This window comes from Bos javanicus, chromosome 6, assembly GCF_032452875.1.
Source record: "Bos javanicus breed banteng chromosome 6, ARS-OSU_banteng_1.0, whole genome shotgun sequence".
Classification (NCBI taxonomy): domain Eukaryota; kingdom Metazoa; phylum Chordata; class Mammalia; order Artiodactyla; family Bovidae; genus Bos; species Bos javanicus.
In genome coordinates, this window is record NC_083873.1 from 116,973,339 (window position 1) to 116,990,961 (window position 17,623).

Genomic DNA, 17,623 nt, shown 5'->3' on the forward strand with positions numbered 1-17,623 from the left:
TTCCGGGTTCCGGGTTCCCGCCAGCGCGGACAATGTCCCTGCCTTGCCGACCAATCGGAGAGCGCCCAAACCTGGGCTAGGCCAATCGGCGGCGCGTCCTTTGCCCCCTCGGCGCGCCCGAGTCGCCGGCCTCCAAATCTCCCGCCAATACTCCTACCCCGCCCGCGAAGGCGCGGCCAATCAGCATCGAGCGGCCCGGCGGCCCGGCCGCCTCCATGGCGGAGGGGACGACCTTTTCTGAGGCCTCGCTCAGTGTCCCCGGCGGAGCCCCTTCGCTGCCCGGATGGCAGTGCGCGGGGCAGCGGTTTAACGGCGGCCGCCCCGGCCTGGGCAGCCTGCGCGGCGCGCGCTGCCGAGGGACTCCCCCGGGTCCCGGCCCGATGGTCTCGCCCGGCGCGGCGCGCGCGGGAGCCTGGGGGGGGGGCGGGGCGGGGCGGCGCCTATAAACGCGGTTGGGGGCGGGGCGCGCGCGTCAGTCGGCGCCGCGCTGAGAGGAGCTCGCGTCTGCTTCCCGCGCCGCCGGACCCCGGAGCCCCGCTCGCCGCGTCGCCATGGCCTACAGGCCGCGAAGCCCCGCCGGCTACGAGAACCGTCGCGACAGCGACGCCAGGTGAGGTCGGGCCGCGCGCCGGGTCCTCCCGGGCGGGCGCGCGGCGGGCGGGGTCCGGACGGGGGTCCCGGGCGGGAGCCCCAGGCCACCTCGCTCTGACGCGGTCTCTCGTCGCCAGCCCTCCGCCCCCCGCGCGTTGGAGCCTCGGACGCAAGCGCACGGCCGACGGGAGGCGCCGGAAGCCCGAAGACGCCGAGGGCCTCGCAAGGCCGCCCAGCGGTCACAGACCCGAGAGGTGGGACCTTGCGGCGGCTCCGGGGGCCTGGGCGGAGGTTCCCCGCACATGACTGACTGACTGGGGGGCGCCGGTGGGTCACCAGCAGCACCCGGGGCGCCCCTGGGGCAGCACCCCTGAATAGTCCTGGCCCCTGGGCATCACAGCAGGACTGGGAGGTCCCTGAGGATCCGAGGAGGTGTCTCAGTGACGGGTGTCAACAAAACTGGCTCAGTCTCGGTCAGCGAGCCCTGCTAGGTTCCAGGGATGGCATTGAGGGCCACCCCAAACTTCCTAGAACGTTCCAACAAGGCGAGTCAGGCTCACCCGTGAGAGTCGGGAAAGTTGGGTGTTGCAGCAGTCACAGAAGGTGGGCGCCAGGAGGCAAACCAGGACTTAGGCTCCAGGACCCTCTGCACCCTGACGCTCCTGAGGCGTTTCCGGCTCAGGAGCCTCGGCCGCACCTCTGCAGCTGGCACTTTACCTAAGTGTTTTCTAGGCTGGGCAGCGTGTTGGGGAGGTCAAGACACCCTGCCAACCATGGTTCCTTTTTTTTGTTTTGCTTATACTCTGATACAGGTGGGTCAGCAAGTCAGACAAGGTATTTCAGGGAAACAGGAGTGGCTAAAGAGTGCACGCGGGGGTGTCCGGTGGTGAAGGCCGGCATGCTCTTCGGATCCGTGGCCTCTGTCGGGATGAGATGGGAGGTGGTCCCTTGAGGATCCACACACCGGGGCCCTCAGGTGGGGATGCATTAGCTAGTATGAGGACTGGCTAGAGGAGGACAAGGGCGGGGGATGGGGGCCGCTGCCAAGTCAGGTGAAAGGGGTGCTGAAGACTGAGCAGTGGAGATGGTGTAAGGAGTGTGTAGGGGTAGGCTTCTAAGGCAGGACTCTCAGTACCTGCTGATGGGTTAAGGGCTGGTGCAGGGAGGAGTCAAAGACGACTCTAGCTTTGAGACCTGGATGAAGAGGATGGTGTGGACCAGACCTGGTCTGGGAAGGGAGTCAGTGATTAGGCTTTAAGTTTTTCAGATGACTAAAGAAAAGATAGTGAGAAAGCAGCATCTAACAGTCTGGGTTGGGAGGCACAAATTACAAATTGAGTTACCAGCATACATGTGACTTTTAAAGATTTGAGGTTACTTGGGGAAAGACGTGAGAGGAGAGGCTCTAACAGCCCTGGGGCTAGATGTGAGGAATAGGTTACTATTCAGTTGCTAAGTAGAGTTCAGCTCTTTGTGACCCCATGGACTGCGGCACTCCAGGGTTCCCCGTCCTTCACCATTTTCTGGAGTTTGCTCAAACTCATGTCCTTTGAGTTAGTGATGCCATTCAACCATCTCATCCTCTGTCGCCCCTTTCTCCTCCTGCCTTCAATCTTTCCCAGTGTTGGAGTCTTTACCAATAAGTTGGCTCTTCACATCAGGTGGCTAAAGTATTGGAGCTTCAGCATCAGTCCTTGAAATGAATATTCAGGTTTGATTTCCTTGTTGTCCAAGGGACTCTCAAGACTCTTCTCTAGCATCACAATTTGAAAGCATCAGTTCTTTGGTGCTCAGCCTTCTTTATGGTTCAACTCTAACATCTGTGCATGATTACTGGAAAAACCGCAGCTTTGACCATATGGACCTTTGTTGGCAAAGTGATGTCTCTGAATTTTAATACAGTGTTTAGGTTTGTCATAGCTTTCCTTCCCAGGAGCAAGTGTCTATTAATTTCATGGCTGCAGTAACCATCTTCAGTGATTTTGGAACCCAAGAAAATTGTTTCCCCATCTATTTGCCATAAAGTGTTGGGACCGGTTGCCATGATCTTAGTTTTTTGAACGTTGAGTTTCAAGCCAGCTTTTTCACTCTCCTCTTTCATCCTCATCAAGAGGCTCTTTAGTTCTTTCCTGTTCACTTTTTGCGATTTAAGTGGTGTCATCTGCATATCTGAGGTTATTGATATTTTCCTGGCGGTTGATTCCAGCTTGTGATTCATCCAGCCCTGCATTTCGCATAATGTACTGTGCATATAAGTTAAATAAGCAGAGTGATGATATACAGCTTTATTGTACTCCTTTCCCAGTTTGGAACCAGTCTGTTGTTCTATATCTGGTTCTAACTGTTGCTTCTTGACCTGCATACAGGTTTCTCAGGAGGCAGGTAAGGTGGTCTGGTATTCCCATCTCTTAAGAATTTTCCACACAAGGTCTTTCAGGTAGTCAATGAAGCAGAAGTAGATGTTTTTCTGGAATTCCATTGCTTTCTCCGTGAGCCAGTCAGTGTTGACAATTTGATCTTTGGTTCTTCTGCCTTTTTTAAATTTAGCTTATACATCTGGAAGATCTTGATTTATATACTTCTTAGGCTTAGCTTGAAGGATTTGAGCGTTACCTTGCCATCATGTGAAGTGAGCACAATTGTACAGTACTTTGAACATTTTTTGGCATTATCACAAAGCTATCTTTGAGATCAAGCTTTGACCCCTGCAGTGATCTCCCTTTTAACTGAAGACAAAATGTTAAATCCTTAACTGCTTAATTGCTCTGAAATCCCTCTGTACCCTGGGATTCCGCCTGGCTCACATTGACACAGGCCTGCTTGCTCCTGTGCCAGCAGTGTTCCTGTCCTGGGGGCGTTGCCCCTGGCGTTTGTGCTGTGTGCTTTTATTCCCACAATCCCCTGTGATGGCAGTGGAGAATGCATGCATGTTCTTGGAGAGTGGAGCCATCCACATCTCCATGGGTGTAAGAACTGATCCCTTTGGAGGGATGTTAGCTCAGTGTGTAAATAAAGCTTTATCTTCCATTTGAGCACTTTCCCCACAAGTACTCTCATCCCAAGCTAGGGTGAGGTGGTGAATGTAATTTGCCTAATCTAAAACATGAGTTTCAGTTCCACAAAAGGTAGTTTCTGTTGAGCTACCAAAATGTGAGATGGAGGAAAAGGGCATTGTTCAGTTGCCGAGTTGTGTCTGACTTTGCATCCCCACGGACTGCAGCACGCCAGGTTTCCTTGTCCTTCATTATCTCCCTGAGTTTGCTCAAGCTCATGTCCATTGAGTCAGTGATGTCAGCCAACCATCTCATCCTCTGTTGCCCCCTTCTCTTGCCCTCAATCTTTCCCAGCATCAGAGTCTTTTCCAATGAATGTTCAGGGTTGATTTCCTTTAGGATTGATGGTTTGATTTCCTTGCTGTCCAAGGGACTCTCAGTATTTTCAGCACCTTTAAAAAGTTGAGGCACCTCTTGACACACTATTGAGAGTGTTGATGTCTAACCCTGGGCACACTCTGTGTCTGTGATACGATCTTGAGTCATTTTAACTTGTTTATTAATTTGATTTCAGACCCTGCCAACCATATTTATACTGTGGAAATTTGTTTTTAGGATTTGAGTTTTTCTGGTTGGGGTAACTAAGGGAAGAAGTGATAATTACGTAAGGGGATTATTCTTTGGTTATTGCTGTTGCATTTTCAAAGCATGCCATTGAGTTTTCAGCTAGAATGTATAAAATTGCTTATTGTTGCAGTTGAAGTTAGTTTTTCTTTTTGATGTACGAGTAGTGACCGACAGAAAGTTGAGGAAGAAAGATAAAAACGTGAGTTTACATCTTATCTATAAGTAACAGACATACCAACAATTCTAGCTGCCAGAATTCTTGGCATCAAGCCCCGTGCTTTCAAATTGCCTGAACCTGACTGAAGATTTCCTTGAGTTCTAGATAGACCTGAGCTCCTAGATTAAATGTATCCAACTCTAGGGGTGCCTTATCAGACCAGCCCTGATGTGGTGAGAGCGCTGAAGGATGTTTTTATTCCCCACATTTTAATTATGATGTGATATGTTCTGAACCGTTATTGCATGCATCTGGAAATAAATAGTGGCCACATTTACTAGGTGTGGGTCACTCTGCTTAGCACTGAAAATGTAGTAGCTGCACTCTTTCTTTAAAGTCCTTTTAAAAAAATGAAACTTTTTACAGAAAAAGTTGTGTTAGATAAGTGCACTTCTTGGTGCTGATGACAACTGTTGACTTGGTCTGCCTTTCCCTGCATGGACTGTGTCCTCATGATCTAGCTGACAGTGGCACATAGGGAGTGCACGGTTGTTTAACAGACAGAGCCCAGAGAGGCTTGGAGTGAATTGCTGGAACCCGGTGATCTAGGGAGTTAGTGGAGCTGATTACTCTGGAGCCCATTTTGTTGGCACTCTCCAAACAACCTCAGAAAATTTCCTGATGTATGATTTGAAAGGAAACTGAAAGTTGTGTCATGGTTTGAATGTGCCTTTTCGTTGTTTTGCAGCTTTACCACTCCCGAAGGCCCCAAGCCCCGTTCCAGATGCTCCGACTGGGCGAGTGCAGTGGAAGAAGATGAAATGAGGACCAGAGTCAACAAAGAAATCGCAAGGTACGTACTATAGACCACTGTGAAGTGTCATCCGTGGTGCTTTAAAGTATATATGAAACTTGAGGCGTGTCCTGAAGTGGTGGTGGGCCCCCAGCCAGCCGCATCTCAGCTCCTGGGGACTTGGGAGAAATGTGGGTTTTCAGGCCCCACCCCAGGCCTGCTGGATGGGAAACTGGGTGGGCTCCAGCCACACCTTAAGCCTGTCAGTTGAGCCTGCCCACTGACGTTTGTGGACCAATGTCTTAGGGCTGTCCTGAGGTGGCTGTGGGTGGGCAGTGGCTGGCTGGGCTGCAGACAGCTGTGGCCGTGTGCTCTGACCTGCCACGCTGGCTGTTCCACTCCACTGGGGCGTGCGCTCCTGACTGCCACCTGCCTCAGGTAACAGCTCAGAAGTGCCAGAGTGCAGGGGGTCCCTGACTCGGGGCCTGTGAGCCCTTTGCAGGCCGGCCCTAAGTTGTGTGTGTGCAAGTTCAGTTTCAAGCTACTTCCTCTTCCTCAGCTCCTCACAGTTCAGAAGATGATGGCGTTCTCACCCCTGCTTATCTCAGGATTACATTCTCCCTGGTGTTTTGGGGCCTTTCTTCCTTTGATAGATGCCATCCAATCCACTGAAGGAGCCTTGAGTTAAAATGCTGTGGCTTGAGATTAACTGCAGGATATTGAGCCAGGAGTCTGTTGGTTCTTAATTCAGAGGAGAAGCTCTGTCCTTACCGTAAGCAGGGAAGTGGGGCCAGGCTGCTTCCTCTCTGTCTGCAGTGGGCAGTGGTGTTCAGAGCTGCCTCCATTGGAAAGGACACAGGCACACTTGGGATTGGTTATGAGCACTAAATTTCTTTCGGACATTAAGACGTATGTGGGCAGATAATCTGCCTGGGTAGGAGAGTGAACTGGGAGTTGACAGGCTCCAGTATTTTGAATGAGTTGTATTTATATAGATGCTGGTTTTTCTCAGCTGTGAAAAGTTAGGCTGTTTAACTTGGTCTGTGCAGTTTTGCGTTTGCTCACAAGGTTTATAACAATTCTGATCATGTGCTTGTGTATTTTTTTTTTTTTTTTTTCCTTTTGACTGCGCTTGGCATGTAGAATCTTGGTTCCCTGACCAAGGATTGAACCTGTGCTTCCTGCATTGGGAGTGTAGAGTCCTAACCACTGGACTGTGGAGCCCCAGTGCTGTGTGTCTTGATGCCCACTGTCGCCCCTTGCTGGGGACCGTCTCCAGCACCTGTTTGACTCAAGGATACCCTGTCTGTCTTGACTATCCTATTGTTGGACTCCTCTTTGTTCTTCTCTGGATCACACCGTTTCTGATGGAAAGCTGCTGCTTTTGAGCAGACTAGGTGATGGAGCTATCATGGTCTGCCTTACTTCCCACCAGGAGGTGAGGGGTGAGCAGTGAGCTCGCTGTATGTCAAGGCAGCTGGCTCACGCTACACACCAACAGCCTGAAAATTGGAAAATGGGCTTTAGTTATACCTGAAAGTGAAAGTGAAGTCGCTCAGTCATGTCTGACTCTTTGCAACCCTATGGGCTGCAGCCCACCAGGCTCCTCTGTCCGTGGGATTTTCCAGGCAAGAATACTGGAGTGGGTTGCCATTTTCTCAAGAGGATCTTCCCAACCCAGGGATTGAACTCCAGTCTCTCACGTTGCAGGCAGACTCTACCCTCTGAGCCACCAGGGAATCCCTTAGTCATACCTGAAAGGGTTCCAGAAAGAATGAGATCCTACAGAAAATGATCTCATGGCCTAATGTTCCAGTTCTCACGCGATGGCTCCAGACACACATAGCCTCCTGGTATCCAGATTCACTGGGGCCCCCGCACACCTGGGACAGGGTGAGGCACCGCAGCACGTGGCGTCCTTTGGAGCCTAGCGTGAACATCTAGCGAGAGGCAGTTTCCAGATCAGATTGTTGTGTGTTTTTTGGTTGATGACATACCTTTGCAAAGTTGGGTGTTGGTTGTTGCTGTGCTAGAAAGCAAATTCCCAGTGCATCCACAAGGAAGGAGGGTGGGGGTGGGACGGTGTGCAGTCTTCCCAAGGTGAGCGGTGCCCAACAGGCATGTGTCTCATTAATGAGTGATTGTGGTATTAGAAGTAAAGACTTCATTTCAGCTCACATTGAGTTTTTCCTGAAGGTTTCAGGGTTAAGAGAGATGTAAATTTCCATGGTCTCACTACTTAACTGGCGGCAGTAGTTTGCTTTCAGAACTGGTTGCTTTAAGTATCCTGTATGGTCTTGGCAAGTAGCCTTATCTTCTCACCAGAGAATGGTGATTGAGGGAGGTTGAAAATAAAAGAAGCCACCTTACTGTGACTGTTGCTTAATCCACTTACCAGACCACATCCTCAGAGAGGCTTTGTGGCTCTAGAAGCATTGTGTTGATTTCTGTACCTTTGTAAAAACAGCAACATTTATTTACTTTGCTCTCAGATATAAAAGGAAACTCCTCATCAATGACTTTGGAAGAGAGAGAAAGTCATCATCAGGAAGGTAAATGCTGTGTAATCATTTCTTTTCTAATTAGTAACCCTGTGACTTATTCATGAAAAATAATGTGAACGTGTGAACGTGAAATGCTGACTCTTAGTAGTATTTTCTATTTTTTCTGTTCTTCACTGATTTGAAATACGTATCCTGTACTAAATCTCCATATATTCAGAGATTCTAGACTGTTCTGGAGTTAATACAGTTTGGAAACCCAGCGGGCGAGTGCTCTGTTACTGTGCTTACACATTTTCTTATGGAATGATCTTATTTGTGAGGTTTGCTGTGTGAATTTCATTTTGTTTAGTTCGGATTCGAAGGAGTCTGTGTCTGCGTTACCAGCCGACTTGGAGACGGATGAAAGTGTCCTGATGCGGAGACAGAAGCAGATCAACTATGGGAAGAACACCATCGCCTACGACCGCTACATTAAAGAAGTCCCCAGGTAGTCCTGCGCTGCCGGCGTGGGCTGGCCAGGTCACGTGCGTAGGTGGTGAACCTGATTCTGGGTGTAGTTCACCTGCTAAGAGCTGCATTATTAATGACCTTCAGGCACTTACATAAAGAGGAACACGTTGGTGACTGCGAGACCAAGGACACGAAGACAAGTAACATTTTCGTAATTTAGAGTGTTAGGTAACGTTTGTCAGGAATCACAGCTGTCTTGTAAATGTGAGACTGTTATGTACATGACGGGGAAAGTTCAGTTCAGGTTGCAGGTTGTAAAGCTTTTACTAGAGAAGAACGCGAGCCTTACCCAGTCTGCGTCAGCAGCTGCTTCCTGCTTCCCGCACAAGGGTGCACGGGAGCTTCACAGGGCACGGGAGCTGCTGGACTGAGTGCAGGTGTCCTTTGCTGGAGCGTGCATTTCGAGCGAAGAGCAGCCGGCGAGGCAGCGCTCTTCAGCGTGTTCACACGTGGGTCTAGGTGTGCCCCAGGCTCACCCCTCTCTCCCTGTAGGCACCTTCGACAGCCCGGCGTTCATCCCAAAACCCCCAACAAATTCAAGAAGTACAGTCGGCGGTCGTGGGACCAGCAGATCAGACTCTGGAAGGTGGCTCTGCATTTTTGGGATCCCCCCGCTGAAGAAGGATGCGATTTGCAAGAAATGTACGTCTCTGTTGGTGTCCTGTCCTCCCTCTCTGGTGATGGCAGCGGCTCTGTTGCTGTGTGGCCGTCATCCTGTGTCCTGTCTGTTCTCTCTCTGCTGTGTCTGAAGCGGGCGGTGTGGGCTCCGGGAGGGGCTGGAGGGAGCGGTGTGCTTCCTGGGTTGGACTTACTGTTTGTAGCTACAACAAACTGATCTTAGTAGAGGTACATGACGTTTTGTTTGTTTTTTAAGATGAAACATTTTGAAAAGCTTGAGTAGTTTATGTTGAGCTAGGCAGCTCAGTGAAACTCGAGCTTGATCCCCTGGTTTGGGAAGATCCCCTGGAAAAGGCAACCCACTCCAGTATTGCCTGGGAAATCCCACAGACAGAGGAGCCTGGCAGGCTACACAGTCCATGGGGCACAAAGAGTTGAAGGTGACTCAGGGACTAAACACGACAAGTAGGCATGCTGTGTAGTTACTTCACTTTGCTACACGGTAGAGACTAACACGAGCTCATAAAGTAGCCATGCTCCAGTGAAAACGGGCTTCCCAGTTGGCTCAGTGGTAAAGAGTCCGCCTGCCAGTGCAGGAGATGCGGGTTCAGTTCCTGGGTCGGGAAGATCCCTGGAGAAGGAAAAACTCCAGTGTTCTTGCCTGGAGAACCCCATGGACAGAGGAGCCTAGTGTTCAGTCCACAGGGTTGCAAAAGGGTCAGATATGACTTAGTGACTGAACAGCAGTGTAAAAGTGAGAGGCTTTCTCTTTTTTACCTACGGAAGGTTTTTCTTTTTCAATTCTTTGTCTGTGGAGAAGGCCTCGGGCTGAGCTGCTGCCATGTGGTCCAGATGCTGGCTGGGCAGGGAGATGGAGGCTGGTCTGGTTGTCTCCTCAGCTCCCTCATCTGAACCTCTCCCTCCCTCAGAGACCCAGTTAGTCTTCCAGATGTCTGAGTTTCTGCTCTGAGTCAGGGACATTTATTAGAAACTGTCAGGTTTGAAACGATGTCTAATACGCATCTTTATGAAGTTGGCCTCACCTTCACAGACGCACCCGTTCTCTCTGAGCAGGAAATTGGAAACATGAGTGGTGATGTGTCGTTTGGTTGGTCAGCGTGTGTCCCCCCAAACTGGGCTTTACTGTTGTCACGTCTGTGTAGAGGGTGCTTGTGGGCGTGTATAGACAGTTGGCCTCGCGCAGGAGTGGGCAGCTTGTTGTGTGCTCTGAGCGCGGTGGGCATTGTGCCCGTGGTTGCTGCTGCCAGCGTTCCTCGGGGAGGAGTGGGGGGCGTCCCCTCCTCAGGGCGGAGGAGGTGCTGGGACCGTGCGTGCGGCATGGCACTGGCGGTGTCTCACTGAACCAGCCTGGCATGCTCATCTGCACTGCGTGCCTCCTGGTCCCCTCACGTGGTGGCTGACGCGCGTGTGTTCACTGCACAGACATCCTGTGGACCTTGGGGAGATGGAGACTGAGTCCGCAGAAAGCAGCTCTGAGTCCCAGACGAGCTCTCAGGACAACTTCGTAAGTACCTTTCCCCGGGTGACTCTCCCATGAGTGTTCCAGGTTAATTGTCTATGACACATGCCCCTTGATAAACCAAAGTTTAGAATGAAATTTGATCTTGATGCTTAGAAGAAGGGGCCCTTATTTCTTTCTCTGACTTTATTGAAATATCAGATTTGATGGATCCTTATTTTAGATTTTGGGTTCAGTCTGACTAATCGATACCACCATCTTCATTTAAAAGTAAAAGGTCTTTTCTGGTCTTGTCATTAGCGTTAATTTCAGGCTGTATAGTTCGTGCTGGTGAATTGCTGGTACAGGATCACCAGCTAGTTGTCATAAGTGGAGAGATGCTTTGGCCTAGGGATTTCCCCACATTTGCCAATTTTTTAAAAGTACATGTTTCGGAAGTGCACTCGGCGGCCCCGCGGATCTGTCTCTTGCTTCAACAGTGCTTGGACGGAACAGACCCAGGGACGCCCCTTGCTCCAGCCTCCAACCACCCTCCAACCTTTTTTCCAGTCGCAACCTTCGGAGTCAGCCACTCAGCTGTCCGCGATCACCGGGACCAGCCACCATTTTTTAACTCCTTATTATTACCGACCAATCATGAGCTCCCAGATTCGTCAGAATTATTCTACCGAGGTGGAGGCCGCCGTCAACCGCCTGGTTAACATGCAACTGCGGGCCTCCTACACCTACCTCTCTCTGGGCTTCTATTTTGACCGCGACGATGTGGCCCTGGAGGGTGTGGGTCACTTTTTTCGCGAATTGGCCAAGGAGAAGCGCGAGGGCGCGGAGCGTCTCTTGAAACTGCAAAACCAGTGTGGCGGCCGTGCCCTCTTCCTGGACGTGCAGAAGCCATCTCAAGATGAGTGGGGTAAAACCCAGGACGCTATGGAGGCCTCCCTGCTCGTAGAGAAGAACCTGAATCAAGCCCTGTTGGATCTGCATGGCCTGGCTTCTGCCCGCGGAGACTCCCACATGTGTGACTTCCTGGAGAACCACTTCCTAGATGAGGAAGTGAAACTCATCAAGAAGATGGGTGAGCACCTGACCAACCTCCGCAGGCTGGCTGGTCCCCAGGCTGGGTTGGGCGAGTATCTTTTCGAAAGGCTCACCCTCAAGCACGACTAGGAGCTTCTGGAGACCAGTGGCCATTGAAGAACCCACCTAATATCAGGGCTGCCTGAAGCCCCTCTCTGCAGCTACTAGGCAGCTTTTTTAACACCCTGGAGCCCTCTCTCAAGCCTTGGACCATATGGAAACAATAAAGCTTTTTGCAGCATATAAAAAATAAATAAAAGTACATGTTTTGGAGTAGGAAAAAAAAAACCTCGAAAGATGAAAAGCAGTGTGCAGAATCCTTCTCTGATTCCTTGGTTACTGATTGAGTGCAAGTTCTTCTCTGCGTGTGTACAAGCCACACACGCAACAGCACTTCACAGCAAAGATGCCTTTGTTATCGCAGGGCCTGCCGCCCCCCTTCCCCCCCGGAGGCTCAGCAGTGAAGAGTCTGCCTGCAGTGCAAGCTCCATCCCTGGGTCGGGCAGATCCCTGGAGGAGGAAATGGCAACACTAGTATTCTTGCCTGGGAAATCCCATGGACAGAGGAGCCTGGTGGGCTGCAGTGTTTCGGGTCTCAAAAAGTCAGACGTGACTGAAGTGACTGAGCTCTCACTTGTTAGGGAGCCTGCAACAGTACTTGCATGTATAAATATCCTGTCCACTGAATGGAAAAACAGGCTAAAAACTAGAAGTAGTAGATGTTTTCTTGAAAAATTCAGGGTTTATATAAGACCAGCTTATACTGTGAAGAGCTGAGGAGCAGGTAAAATCAAAGTGCACGGCTGCCTTCCTGCCTGCCATCTGCCAGCCTGGTAAACAGGCACCTGTCCTTCCAGTTGTGGGGCCACCTGCACCCCCCCGTCCTGTGACCGCGCGAGATGTTGGAAGTGACGCAGACACAGACATATGAGGAGGACAGAGGTCCCGAGAGGAACACAGTTACCGCGGACGCTTTTTGAGGACTAGTAACCTGGAAACTCTTCATACTGTTCATGGGGTTCTCAAGGCAAGAATACTGAAGTGGTTTGCCATTCCCTTCGCCAGTGGACCGCGTTCTGTCAGATCTCTCCACCATGACCCACCCGTCTTGGGTTGCCCCACGGGCATGGCTTAGTTTCATTGAGTTAGACACGGCTGTGGTCCTAGTGTGATTAGATTGACTAGTTTTCTGTGAGTATGGTTTCAGTGTGTTTGCCCTCTGATGCCCTCTTGCAACACCTACCGTCTTACTTGGGTTTCTCTTACCTTGGGCGTGGGGTATCTCTTCACGGCTGCTCCAGCAAAGCACAGCCATTGCTCCTTACCTTGGACGAGGGGTATCTCCTCACCGCCACCCTTCCTGATCTTCAGTGTGGGATAGCTCCTCTAGGCCCTCCTGCGCCCGCGCAGCCACAGCTCCTTGGATGTGGGGTTGCTCCTCTCCGCTGCCGCCCTTGGCCTCGGGCTTAGGGGCGTGGGGTAGCTCCTCCTGCCTGTCACCTCTGGCCTCAGGCTTGGGGCGTGGGGTATCTCCTCCTGGCCGCCACCCCTGACCTCGGACGCGGAGTAACTCCTCTCGTTGCCACCCCGACCTCGGACACGGGGTAGCTCCTCTCGGCCGTTCCTGTGCTGTCGCAGTCTGGTACTCTCGGCCGCTGCCCCTGACCTCGGACGCGGGGTAACTCCTCTTGGCCGCCGCCCTTCGGGCATGGGGTCCTCCCGGCTTCTGCCCCTGACCTCGGACATGGGGTGGCTCCTCTCGGCCGCGCTATGGCGTGCCCATCACGCGCTGTTTATTTAACCTATATGCAGAGTACATCATGAGAAACGCTGGACTGGAAGAAACACAAGCTGGAATCAAGATTGCCGGGAGAAATATCAATAATCTCAGATATGCAGATGACACCACCCTTGTGGCAGAAAGTGAAGAGGAACTCAAAGGCCTCTTGATGAAAGTGAACGTGGAGAGTGAAAAAGTTGGCTTAAAGCTCAACGTTCAGAAAACGAAGATCATGGCATCCGGTCCCACCACTTCATGGGAAATAGGTGGGGAAACAGTGGCAGACTTTATTTTTCTGGGCTCCAAAATCACTACAGATGGTGACTGCAGCCATGAAATTAAAAGACGCTTACTCCTTGGAAGGAAGGTTATGACCAACCTAGATAGCATATTCAAAAGCAGAGACATTACATTGCCAACAAAGGTTCGTCTAGTCAAGGCTATGGTTTTTCCTGTGGTCATGTATGGATGTGAGAGTTGGACTGTAAAGAAAGCTGAGCGCCAAAGAATTGATGCTTTTGAACTGTGGTGTTGGAGAAGACTCGAGAGTCCCTTGGACTGCAAGGAGATCCAACCAGTCCATTCTGAAGGAGATCAGCCCTGGGATTTCTTTGGAAGGAATGATGCTAAAGCTGAAACTCCAGTACTTTGGCCACCTCATGCGAAGAGTTGACTCATTGGAAAAGACTGATGCTGGGAGGGATTGGGGGCAGGAGGAGAAGGGGACGACAGAGGATGAGATGGCTGGATGGCATCACTGACTCGATGGATTTGAGTCTGAGTGAACTCTGGGAGTTGGTGATGGACAGGGAGGCCTGGTGTGCTGCGGTTCATGGGGTCGCAAAGAGTTGGACACGACTGAGTGACTGATCTGATCTGATCTGAACCTGGAAACTTGTCAAATGAAAACAGGATATTTAACCACAGGAGGATCCCAGTTTAGTGGGTATTCAGATGCAGGCAGGACTACAGAGAAACCCATGCCAGAGGATCTCAGCAAGTGGTGTCCTTGATCTGGATTAAGAGTGACCTTTGTCCCAGCTCAGCAAACAGATTCTGACCGGATTCTGACCATGCGCTTGTGATCAGACAAGTTGGGAGGGGCGGCCGTGCAGATAGAGGCGGGAGTCCCGGGGCTCCCAGGGAGAAGTGGAGGTGGGGGATGTGGGAGGCGAGAGAGCAGGCTGGGTGGGAGCAGGTGAGCCGGCAGGTCCCCCTCGGGAGCGGGAGCCGGGGGGAGTGCTGCTCAGCTGAGCACAGACGCCACTGTGTCACTGCTGTGCACAGAAGGCCCGCTTGTTAGGACGCCACTGCCGTGCAAACAGGCTGTTCCGGCTGCCCATTTGTCCCAGTGATACTCTTTTCACAGGTCTTTTTCTCTCTTTTGATCTGGAGTTTAATCAGCGATTACATGTTTAATAGCCACATCTCTCTAATTCCCTGTAGTTTAGAGGAGTCTTCCTGCTTTCCCCCACGAGATGACTTCCTAGAGGGGTTCAGGCTCCTCGGTGGGGGGCTGTCATGTTGGCCCCTTAGATTAGGTTCAGGTTGAACACCTTGGCCCCTGTTTCGGGGTGGAGTGAGGCCGTGTCAGTCCAGGGCCAGAGCTGAGGGGGAGTCCCTATCTGGTTTCGGGTGCTTGCTGGTGGTTCTGAGCAATGGCATCGCGGCTCGTCCACATCGGCTCCCATCACCTTGAGCATCTGCAGCTCAGAGGCCTTAAAGTGTCACTCGGTTTCTCATGGGGGAGGGTTGGGGGTTTAGGTCAGCTAAAGTTTGACATTATCTGCGAATGTTAATTAACTAACTTCTGGATTCTCTCCCGGGAGTTTGCTGCATTCCTGGGGAGTCCCCAGAGGTTGAGCGGCCCTGCTCAGCGCCCTCCATCAGCAAGTCCGGTGCCCCAGGGCCTGCTGAGACTGTGCTTCTGTCTTCCAGGACATGTTCTGCGGCACCCCCACTAAAGTCAGGCACGTGGACCACCAGGCGGAGGACGAGTTCGATTTGGAGGCCTGTTTAACCGAGCCCCTGAGAGACTTCTCAGCCATGAGCTAACCGGCGCCACCTGGAGGCCGACTGCCCAGCATGCATCCTCGTTTGTAACTGGAGGTTCCTGTTAATAGCTTGCTGTCCTCATGGTGAAGTGTTCTCGCCCCGTTTTCTTAAGAAATGTTAATTTTATGTATAGGGAGTGTACTTTGCATGTTTTAAATTGTAAATGGAACTAAATTCGAGGAAACTAACTTGAAGCAGTCTTGCCACAACTTTAATCGCTCCATCTCCAGCATCCTTGATGTTAACCTGGGAAGTGTAGCCTAACTCTTTCCTGCTAAACATTGCAGATGTGAAACTGCTGCTCGTCAGATGGCTGGTTTGGGTTTAACTGTGTTCTTGGGACCAGTCTAGCATCGACTTTCTTTACTGATTGTGAGAATGAGTGTTCTCACAATCGGCTCCATTACTATCTCTATGGAAAGCGTTAGGTTTCTGGCTTTTTGTCAGTATATCAAGATGGGATTTTTCCTCATACAGAGCACTGAATAGTCAAAGATATTGAGCTGATAAGTTAATGGGTTTTATGTAAGTTATACAGTCTTGGTACTTGTAAATAGCACTAAGTGGGCCTTCTATCTATAATACTCCAAAAGTTAAGGCAGCAGAGGAATTAGAAAGAATTTTTTTTTATAATCAGTTAATTCACTTTGTAAAATGGCTGTAAATGATAATGTGTACAGATTTTCTGTTCATGTATTCAGTTGTAAACTTCTTAAGACTGTTATGTTTCTATTGCTTTTGTATGGAATGACATTGCAAAAATAAAAAGAACCTTCTTTAACTGACTGTTGCCAGACAGTCTGGCTGCTGGGTGCTGGCTGTGCTGAGAGGAGCCGCGTCAGCGTCGGTCCTGGGTGCATGCACGGCGAGGGTGGACACGGAGACAGTGAACGACCTCCTTTTAGTCTGTTTGCAGCTCTGCCCTGGGGTCCTGGTCACCCTGAAGCCGGGTCCAGACCTTGGGTGTGGAGCCAGCCAGGTCTTGTGTGCGCCTCTCTTGGCCCCAGTCTGCTCCTGAAGGGAGTGTGTACCCCGCGGGCACTGGGAGGCCAGGGCTTTTCCATGTCTGGGGACCAGGGCTGTACAGTCCACCCTGCAGCCCAAGGGGCTGCCCGCCACGATGCGTCTCTGCAGCCTGCAGCTCTGCCCGCAGCTGTGCCCACCTCCTTGGAAGTGACACAGCTCCCTTTAAGCAAGGGGTGGGCTCTCACCACTGTGTTCAAAGTGCTTTGCAGGGGCAGAAGCCCTTCCTGGTCTCGTCACTCGTGCGGACCTCGCACTGTCCAGCAGCCTCACGGACAGGGGGACACAGACTGGCGCTCTAAGCCTGCGCTCAGGTACTTGGGGACAGAGAGTGAATGTGGCATCAGGTCACAGGGCAGGAGGGCTGTCAGGCAGGGTGGAGGTTGAGAGACGCCTGAGTGCCCTGGGAGCCAGATGTGCCACGGAAGCTGGGAGCATTGGCCCCAGGGTGCGACCAGCACAGAGGCCCAGATGTGGGAGGGCGGTGACCAGACTGTCCGCGCTCCCGAGGGGCTCGGCTGGGGGTGCAGGGTGGGGGTCCCTCAGGGCCTGGGAGGGGAGGGGTCGCTGGGAACCGAAGCAAAGCGGACCCATGCTCTATAGTGACCACTGGCAGCCCTGTGCACACAGAGGTGGAAGACGGACCTATGGGCTGGACAGGGTTTCTAGGCAGAGCCGCAGAGGTGCCTCTGCTAGCCCGGCTCCTGGGGGGCGGGGGCGCTGTCTAGCTGGGGGCGGGCCCTTCCTGGTCCCGGCCCGTCTTCCCCAGAGGTGGCAGAGGGAGGTCCTTAGTGAAGCAGAGCAGGCTGTCAGCACCGTGGAACTGGAGAGCCTTCCCATCTGAGAAACACAGGACCCTGTTCCAAGGCAGAGAGGGCTTATTCCGAGGAGCCCTCCTGCGTGCCCACTCTGGGGTCCCCCAGACGGGAGTGGTTGCAGCAGTGGCCCCAGGCTCGGCCCATCGCATGTCGGAGTGTGTGTGACGGGGCCTGGGGACAGTGCAGGTAAGTTGTCTCTCGTTCAGGTGTCCTCAGACCCTGAGGACCTTCACCTTGGGGCCTGTATTTAGAGGACTCCGTCCATCAGAGCCTGTCCGCATGATGGGAACCAGGACTTTGGGCCGGTGCTGACAGAGAGGGAGACTTGGGGGCCTTGGGAGGACTAATCTGCGGCTGTAGCGTGGATTGTGCTGGCCGTAAGTGGGGGGGAAGGAGGCAGGCTGGCTGGAGCAGAGGGTGAGGGGTATGGTCTGGGCTGGGGGTCTTGGGCAGGAGGCATGATACCTGACTCAGGTTCTAGAAGAGTCACTCCAGCTACGGCTTTGGTGTCACATCTATATTTTTAGAATGCTCTTAAGTGCCAAGGAAATCTGTCTTCAGACTTTAGTTCCTGCCTGTTAGTGCTGTTAACATAATCTG

At 52.0% G+C, this 17,623-nt stretch overlaps 2 protein-coding genes across 4 annotated transcripts in view; both read left to right on the forward strand.

Moving 5' to 3' along the window:
* Positions 1-455: 455 nt before the first annotated feature.
* Positions 456-17,623, forward strand: part of SLBP (stem-loop histone mRNA binding protein) — a 96,458-nt gene continuing 79,290 nt past the window's right edge. Inside the window, exons 1-8 of one of the 3 annotated variants that reach the window (XM_061421082.1) lie at positions 461-610; positions 729-845; positions 5,117-5,221; positions 7,654-7,713; positions 8,015-8,152; positions 8,668-8,817; positions 10,237-10,318; positions 15,066-15,963. In XM_061421082.1, coding sequence (XP_061277066.1) covers positions 552-610; positions 729-845; positions 5,117-5,221; positions 7,654-7,713; positions 8,015-8,152; positions 8,668-8,817; positions 10,237-10,318; positions 15,066-15,182 — 828 coding nt within the window. In that variant the 5' untranslated portion in view covers positions 461-551 and the 3' untranslated portion in view covers positions 15,183-15,963. Of the gene's footprint in view, positions 611-728; positions 846-5,116; positions 5,222-7,653; positions 7,714-8,014; positions 8,153-8,667; positions 8,828-10,236; positions 10,319-15,065; positions 15,964-17,623 lie in introns of those variants that run through there. The other 2 variants (XM_061421083.1, XM_061421081.1) reach the window with 2 other exon arrangements.
* LOC133249959 (ferritin light chain-like) lies at positions 10,697-15,086 on the forward strand. The gene has a single exon (XM_061421096.1). It carries the CDS (start codon positions 10,700-10,702, stop codon positions 11,435-11,437), a length of 738 nt encoding a protein of 245 aa, XP_061277080.1. The 5' UTR covers positions 10,697-10,699; the 3' UTR covers positions 11,438-15,086.